Source organism: Oryzias melastigma, linkage group LG7, assembly GCF_002922805.2.
Source record: "Oryzias melastigma strain HK-1 linkage group LG7, ASM292280v2, whole genome shotgun sequence".
In the NCBI taxonomy this organism is placed as follows: domain Eukaryota; kingdom Metazoa; phylum Chordata; class Actinopteri; order Beloniformes; family Adrianichthyidae; genus Oryzias; species Oryzias melastigma.
The window spans coordinates 14257953-14267215 of NC_050518.1; the positions used below are offsets into that span (position 1 = coordinate 14257953).

Consider the following 9263-nt stretch of genomic DNA (forward strand, 5'->3'; position numbering starts at 1 on the left):
ATGATGCCATTTTTAGCCAAAATAACAAAAAAATATCGTTTTCTAGGACATAGTTTCTGCAGAGCGGCAGGAGTTCTTTAGAAATTGGCCTGTGAGTTGTGGGCGGGGCTGACAGTGTGGAGTAAACCCACCTCCTTTCCCATCGTCCATCTGTTGATGTGCTCTTTAACTAGCCTAAAGCCCCTCACAACCAAAACCTAACATTAGCGGTGCAACAAAAATACGAGGGACCTGGTTGGAGACAAGATGGCTCATGACATCATCGCCCTAACCCCAAAGTGTTAGAAAGAAAAGCTTTTTTAAAGCTGAAAAAAATTAATCGAATTTTTTGAGGGACGAAGACTTCCAGTTCTAGACATGGATGTCTGCAGCCAGGTCCTCTTGAAAACATGGTAGACAATATCGGAGCTATCCAGATGTTCAGATTTGAGTCAAATACCAGTTCAGTAAGGGTAAACGAAGACGGACATGGATCTAGATGCACATGAATGCATCAGAATGGAGTGGACCAGTAGTAGCTTCTACGTCACAACTACAAACTTTTTTAAACTGGATTTTAAAAAATGATTTAAATCAGGAAATACTCGGAAATGAAAGGGAGCAGACTATTTCCTGGTGGAAAAAGCGAATTTGGAGAACTGGTGTAAACGTGGATTATTGAGCAACGGCAGAAAGGTGAAGGGATCTGCATGAAAGTGAAGAGGAGTTTTGATATGGATTGTATATCATAATTTCAATGAATCTTGAAATGATCATCTGGTGTTGTTGTCTGCATTTTTTGACCAAATTTCACAGCAAAATGAACCCATTAGCCATCACCATTCTGCCAAATTTGAGGGGGAAACCCCCGAGCTGCATTGCATGTGGGCCTACATCAATATTAAAAATAAACAAATAAATAAATAAAAATGTATCCTAATTTTTTTGTGGGTGACACGCCAGTTCTATGATGACGTCATGAACCATCAAGGAGCGAAAGGTGGTGCCTCAGAGATCAAGTTGTTTTTACTTTTTGATGTTCACAAAAATAACTTGTATTTCATAAATAATTTGTCTTTTGTGTTCTAAAGATAAGATATGATCATTTACATGAATGTAGTTTACTCTGTAAGACTTAGGAAAATCACCTTTTTTTCTTTCTTTCTTATTTTTTGTGTGGTATGGCCCTTTAACAAATATATTTTTATCACGAAGACGTACCAATATTGCCGGATATGTAATAGAAGAAACACTAAAATGATGGTACAGTATGTCTTCTTTGTGGCAGAGTAACTGTCTAACACCTCAAATACTGCTTCCTGACAGAAAAAAATGTAATATCAAATAACAGAAATGATACAAAAAACTATTTCATCAAAATATGAAATGGAGCCGGCAGAGAAGAGACCGTCTGAATTAATACAACAAGTGTGAGATTGGGAGGGTTTGAATTCCAAGCAAACCAAATAGATTTAATCACCACATATTTGCATACAGAGAGGAAAGTGTTGTTAAAACCCATTCCAGTTTCCATTTTATATTACCTCTGTGCATTACGCAGCCTTACAGTTCCACACCAGCAGTTGACATTTGAGAATAAGAAATGAAATCCACCGCAGGAGCGGGCTGCAGCGTTGGAAGATGAAAATGGCTCCTGGCACATATTGAAAGACGGAGGTCCTGTACGATGCAGTCTATAAAGTGTTTTCTCTTTGTCTCTCTGTGTTTGTTCTTGCCTGGTCAGGGTCCCCCAGAGGCTTTGGCTTGTATCTGCCAGAGGAAACAATGCTTTCAAGACTGCCTTCATTAGATGGACGCCCAAGAGGAAAAAAAAAAAAAAATGCTTTTGAGTTTCCTTAAAAAATGTGTCAAGCAATGTGGCTTATGGAGAATGTGTTTGTGTGGGAGGGTGACGACGTGGAGGGGCTTTGGTTAAGATGTCACTTCTATCACCCACAAGTGCTTTGTCTTAGACAAATTCTGGTTACTTTAAGGGAAAGAGTAAAAAGGGAGGTGGTTAAACAGTTATGCGGTTTATTGGATTTACGCTGAAATAAAAGAAAGGTTTTCTGCTCTACATAGACAAATCGAACAAATCAGGGCTCTTTGATAAAAAAATTCTTAGCTTTAAACTATTTTTTTCCCTGCTACTTAAGAGAGAGCAGCTTTGAATGAATGCTGTTCTGGGAGACAGAGCTTGCAAACTACAGTACAAAGGGTTTATCAAAGATTTTTTGTCTGAAAGCATACATCTCTGTCAAGAAACAATACGGGTTGGAGTGGTGAGATTGAACCAAAGCGCTCAAGTTGTTACTAAATCAATACTGAATATACCGAGTTCAAAGAAAAGAAAACTTATCTAAAAAAAGAAAAAAAGGTTAAGAAAAGTAGCAGAGATCTCTGTTTAACAAGTACGGACATAATATTCAGATTTAGTGGTAGGTTTACTGTTTATTTTGAGATATGACGTTTTATAAAAATCAGTTTGTAATCAAAGAAAATTGATATAAACCTCTATGAAATATGAAAAAATAAATATTTTTGTATTTAATAGAATAAGCAAAACTATATATTTTACAGTTGTGCTGTAATGCTTGGAGTTAACATTAATAAACAATATCTGAAGGTCAAACACTAGGTTTAAAAAAAAATCTTGTTTTAATCAGCATTTCTTCTTAGATAAAGACGGTGACAGGTAGCCCGTAGAGGGTGAACACGTGGTGCTACGTTTATGGAGCTCTTGCTCAGGATTTGGGGGCGTTGGAAAAAAAAAAAAAAAAAAAAAAAATCTAAAAAACGTCACCCACTTCCTTTGTACTTATAGTGGAGTCGGTTATTGATAAAAGAATATATAATAATCATGCTTTTGTGGTACAAACACCAAATGTAGCTCAGGGTCTCCTCTTTCAGAAAAGCATGATTAAATATATATAATATATAATATTATACCCATCAAGTTTAAAGGGTAACCAAACCCTGAATCAACTTTTTTTGGCTGTTGACCTCTATAAATGGGGTTTTAAAAGTGCTGTCTGTTGGTCATTGCCAAATTTTTGACAAATTATTATAAAGTCTGTGTGCTGCCCCCAACAGGCTGAAACAAGGTATTGCAGTTGAATTTTGTGATTGGTCAAACTACTGAAGTCCAATGTAGTTTCAGAAGTCCCACGTCATGATCTGCAGCTCCAGTAACGACGATCGTCTTGTTCCCCAGCCCCACCACTCTGACTGGATTTTAAAATTTCGGCTGAGGGTGGAGTCAACCTCCAACTTCCCTGTTTGGTTACCCTTTAAGTAACAATATACAGTATCTGTATATATGTGTATAAATGCTAATAAATTATGATGCTGTAGAAAAGTGTGATATATTTACTTTAGACTAAAGATGCACAAACTATACACAATTTTACTGAGGCAACTAAAGCCTAAACAATTAGCACAAAAATGTATCTTTGTATCTTTTATAAAGCTTTATTTTGACATATCTGTTCCCAACCAACACCAAGACCATGAAATAAAAGGAGGCACAATTAGGTACTCTTACTGTCCTCCTTTTCCAGTTCATCTAATGAGTACGACAAGTTCTACACCTTTAAAAATACATCTCTTCCTGACGCCAAAACTACCTCAACTACTGCTTCTTGATGCAGATGGAGCAGCTTTAAGGTCCGTTCAGAAAACTGCTTACCCTGTAACTACAAAAAAACTTGTCAACCCCTAGTGAAGAACTTCTCTGCTGCTGGCATTAGCAATCCTAACATTTCTTCATCATTCACCCATTTGGAAAATTTAAGTCTGAACTTTTAGACCCAGACGTCTCTGCCACTCCAGAGAGACCTGGGGTGTCTAGAAAAGTCAAAACAGATTCTGTTTAAAATTGAATGAAACAAACTTTGTTGCTGCAAAAACAAACACAGTTCAAAAATCTGTACAAACTCTTTTAATGTTGATTTTGAAACTCATAAATATAAGTTTGACTAAATTAAAGCACAATTTCTGCTTTGATTCAATAGTTGAAATCTCTTTTTTGGATCACTAGGGGAGCTACGATCCCTGGAACCGGATCAGGCTTCTGTTCCTGCGATCCGAATCGACAGACGGGCCTCACAAACAAACATGTCCCCCTGCGTGACTGCTTCACAGTCCCCACGCTAATGATCATTATGTCTACCTCCATCAACTCCAGTAAAAATAAACAGCGTGACGAAAGACAGTCCGATCAGGACTGGATGAACCCATTCTTTACTGTCATAGAGAGGGGAGGTTTAGTGGGGATGACTGGAAGGGACGGTTGTCCCACATCCTGCCGATGAAGGGAGACGGAGGATAGGGATAGGGAGACGAGAAGAAGGGTTGTCAGAAACAGATGTGACCCCTCCACCCCCTTCACCACCCTCCCTTTGCCTAAATAAGTCATGCACCAGATCCTTTTATCTGCACATGCTAACAGGTACTAGTGAGTTCCCTGAGGAGAAATGTACAGTGAAAAAAATGGAGGGAAAAAAAGAGAGAAGAAGCAGTAACATCACTTCTGGAAAAGGCATAAGTGTTTTTTTTTTTTTTAATACTAGCCATAAAGGAAGTTTGATTTGACCGTAAAGCTACGTACGCACTGGGTATATATTGATGTGTGTTCAAGAACTCACGTGTTCTTGAACGCGCCTTTAGCAGATGATGTTTACACTGGACTGATGCTACCGAATAGAAGTGTATGTTTCATTACATTTTATTTCTTTCTATTGTATTTCTAATTTCACCTTAATTTATTGTTCCAAAAATCAAACATTTAGTTTTTCCTAATTTGACACTAATTTGTTGACATCAAACCACCTTTGTAATATAACCAGTTTGTTTTCCATGTTTGTAATGGCTGATTTTAAATTATTCCTAGAACTGTCGTACCAATAATTAACAGAAAATTAATCTTTTTTGAGATTTCACGAATGTCATTAATAAATAATATAAAAATTTTAGGCCCAATTACAGAACCTTGTGGAATTTCAGACAACGCTTTTTCACATTTTGAATTATTAATTTGAACATATTGTAGTCTATTATCAAGGTAACTATCCAACCATTTGGATGCAATAATTATCATAACTACCTAAGTTTGCAAAAACAATGTAATGGTTTATAGTATCAAATGCTTTTTGATATAATCCCAGTTGGACGAGGCTTGGCAGGAAATTCCAAAATGTGAAAGACTTGGTGTCATATGATTCCATCCGAGCACAAATCGTAATTATTAACTTCTCCTAAATAATATTTTTTTTAAACAGTTGGCATGTATCATGTTTTGAAAAGGGTGCTACCCATACCTCACTACCAAATCAGAGACCCTGATTGGTCAAAGTTCAACTCTTTCAATGCCCATTCAATGGCCGGTGTAGCCCGAAAACTGACTTAAAGTGTGACCAAACAGGGAAGTTGAAGGCTGACTCCACCACCAGCCAACATGTGAAAATCCAGTCAGTGGAGGGGTGGAGAACAGGACTGTTATCACCACTGGAGCTGCAGATCCTGACGTGGGACTTAAAGTAAACGGTTTGAGTTAATCACAACATTGAAATGTAATACCTCAATTCAATCTGTAGGGGGCAGCACACCGATGCTTTTTAGCTATATTTTCAAGAGTTAAGCAAGTTTATTTTAATTTGTCAAAAATGTGGCAATGACCAACAGATAGCACTTTTAACGCCCCATTTATAGAGGTCAACAACCAACATAAGTTGGTTTAGGGTTTGTTTACAATTTTAAAAACTTCTACAGCGACATGCCAACACAACATTTTTGGACGTGGAAGCCCAAAACATGCAAATACGTGTGTTTGAGTAGACGTTTCTTTGGTAGTGTTCGCTTGAATGAATGAATGAATGAAAGGGTTCATTTCAAGCAATCAGGGATCGCTTGAAAGGGAGTGGGTGGAAGCGAACTTATATAATCCCACTCCGGCTCGACCATACCATTCGCTTGAAGGCTCATTTCTAAGCCTGATGTCAACGTAGCATAAAGTTTCAAATTATTTGATTTGCTTTTAAAAGAAGTTGAAAGAGCAGCAAAAGGGAATGAAAAAAATGACTAAAAGCATCTCAATTAGTATGAAAAAGAAGCAAACTAGTGTAAGATACTACCTCTTAAAGACAGCATCAAGGATTATGGAGCCTCATAGGGTCTTTAAACTAAATAAAAGGGCTCATGGACAACCCCTCATGTTCTAGACCCATAGACCCTCCAAATGTGACATTATGTGAATTAAACAAAACCACAATTTAAAAAAAAGGTCTTCAAAATCGAAATAATTTATAAAATAATAAACATTCAATCCTGCATAGTCTAACAATAAGATGACATTATGGCACCCATGCCAAACACACATGCTTACGCGCACTAATGCAATGTGAACAGGAGTCAGTGAGTGTGAAATGGATGCGCCCCTCCAGCCCTGGTGCCATCAGTCTTAGCCAGCTGGCGGTGGTCCCGGTTCTTCCCCTCCATGCCACTGCCTCCCCAAAAACCCCTGCATGCTTTGATATCAGCCAGCCCCCAGCTACCCAGACATCTGGAAGTTATTATTAAGCAGAGCACGCCACAAAGCGCCATTTCCATAATGAAACATCATATTTGGTTTCAGCGGCCCGCTTCCTCCCGCTGCGTACGTGCTGGAACCACTCGAAAGCAAATTTCCAACTACTGGCCGCGTCCAGCTCTGCATGTGTTTGACTGTTCACGGCTCCACGGGATCTTAGTTAAGTCAAAGGGAAATTAAGTAACGGAGCGATTTGTTTGATCTTTAACACGATTAAGATGAGCATACGGCGTTAACTTAGAGACGAACATGAAGTGAGCATGGTCAGTTGTTGGACGTTCTGTTTTCTGGTTCTAAAGAAAACATTCAAACAAAATAATAACAAAAAATCAGAAAATTGATTTTTAAAACGTATAAATGAAAGTTATAAAATCACATTTAGAGAACAAAAGGCACTTTAAATCTTGTTGAATTTTCAATGCTTTAGAGTTTTAAGAAGTTTTTATCAGCAGGTAACCCCAAACTCAACTATTTTAATTATGTGTTGGCAAAATGAGAAAAGAAAAATAGCTAACTACTTTAATTATACAATGGCAGAACTGAAAACTAAAAGCACATAAATCTTTGATTGCTTTCAGATATTTGGTTTTATTCTATAATTCTATAATATTGGAGTTCTATATAGTGTACTGTGTAAGGAAGAAATTTGGTCGCAACCTAAGTTTTTTGTTGTTATTACCTAAATCGTCATTTTTGGAGAACGCACACATCACAATGTCATCAAAACACTCATGTAGACACCAGTCAACCTTAATAACTGCTGTGATTCATCCATGACGGACATTTGGAATAATACTCAATAACTAAACACAAGCTAGTTCATAGTTGACGTAGTCATTTTAATGGCGATGTCCGATTGAGCCATGTGGTTCTGCAGTTTTACCGAGAGCTTAGCTCAATCTGCTTACTCTTCACCTGACCTCTGACTGCTTTTAAATAAAACGTAAGCGCCATGAACCCCTGGAGTGTCTATAGGCGCCAAATGTTTTCCAATAACAGCTTTTGGCTGAGGGGAAACGCGCCATCCCCCATGTGGCCGTGTGATTCTATCACTTTGAAGAGTTTGCTTCTCTCCGCACCAATCTCCCTGCTCTCTCGTTTCTCTAAACCCCAAGGAGTTTTGACCTGATTCTGGGCTCTCCATATCACCAGACCACTGGAGAAAAAGTGATAGGAGAGAGAGAAAACCTCGGCGATGATAATTGAAATTTAAAGCATGGTATTTCTCATGTGTATCTCACCTCATCTTCGTTTTGCTGGGCTGATGGCGAGCTGGTCAGCGAGAGTTGAACCACCGCCTCCCAGGCGTGCGTGTGTGGGCCGCTCGCTGTCAGTTTGAACCGGACCGGCTCATCCAGGCTGGCTCCTTCCTCCCGGGCATAGACGGACCCGTCTGTCCGCACGCTGAAGACGGGGTCACTGCTCTGGAAAACCACAGCTTCGTTCCCCATGCAGTCATCAAACTTCACTGTGGACAAAGTAATTGACAAGACTTTAATGTACTTTTCATCCGAGCAGTAACAGGCGAGAAATGAAAATAGCACATATCATGGTCGCTCGCTATGGCGGTTAACGGCACTCCTCACTCACACGCAAGCTCTCACAGACATTTCAGTAGGAAGTGATGATGAAAATACTTAAATATGGAAAGAAATGTATGTTTGTAGCAAGTTCACATTAATACAAATATCCCCCTTGAGGACTACTCTCTGAGGTTTTTATGCACCAAATTTTCAAATGATCTTGAGTTATTACTGAAGAGGAGATGAAAAATTGGTCTCTGATGAGCTTGATATGGAAATTGTGTAAAGAATAAAAAGGGAGCGTAGTGTAAAAGATAAAGGAATAACACAGAAAAGCATTTTTCATGGAGTAATGTGCAGGGACATCATTAAACTTGCATATCTCTTGTTAAAGCTTTGCTGTTTTACCGTGGTATCCCACTGTCGCTGGAGCATTTCCCAGCACTTTTTTCTTTTTTTTTTTAAGTTACAAACCCTTTGCTTTTAGCTTTTAATGTGAAGGCCAAACCTCTATATTTGTTTCCCCTGTTATCTCCGGCAGCCAAGCGCAGCTCTCAGCCTCGAGGTCGACCACTTTCACAATAACTGCCGCATGCGTCTCCTCCCTTTATTCTTCGTAAGGTTTGTGTTTACACTAATGCAAGGTGCACTGGGAGCCCACAGGTGAAGCGGGAACAACACTGACACAACTCCACACAACACCTCCTAACTAGCTTTAACACATCTAGCAGATTTAAAACACCTCCTTTGAGCTAGATTTAACTGGTGCAATTAGCATCTCAAAGCTCATATTCATGTTTCATTTATCTCTCCTCTGGGGTGTATTGATCAGTAAAGGAAAGGTTAAAAGTTGAAATAGAAGAAAATCTCACTATACTAAAGAATTGACAAGATTTTTTTAATAAAATTCACAAAAAACAATATGCAATATAATTTTTTATAGGATATAGATAGTATCAATTTTGATACGTCGGGTGATTTGGTACGATTTTTTTACTTCAACAATTTTAGTTTAAGATGCGAAAACATTGACATCAGTGTTCAAGGGAAAAAAAGACCTTTTTTATCCACCGTCTCAAATTTGAGCCACACATTTTTTAACATAACTATTATAAAGAATTAATTAGCAACACATTTTGCTTTTTTTTGATATAGCAAGTACATGTATAAAAAAT

At 38.3% G+C, this 9263-nt stretch overlaps 1 protein-coding gene across 1 annotated transcript in view; it reads right to left on the minus strand.

The window, feature by feature from the left end:
* LOC112159049 (cadherin-4) overlaps positions 1 to 9263 on the minus strand; it is a gene marked incomplete in the record, with an annotated part of 327458 nt that overhangs the window by 102495 nt on the left and 215700 nt on the right. Inside the window, 1 exon segment of the mRNA XM_024292864.2 lies at positions 7807 to 8033. Coding sequence (XP_024148632.1) covers positions 7807 to 8033 — 227 coding nt within the window.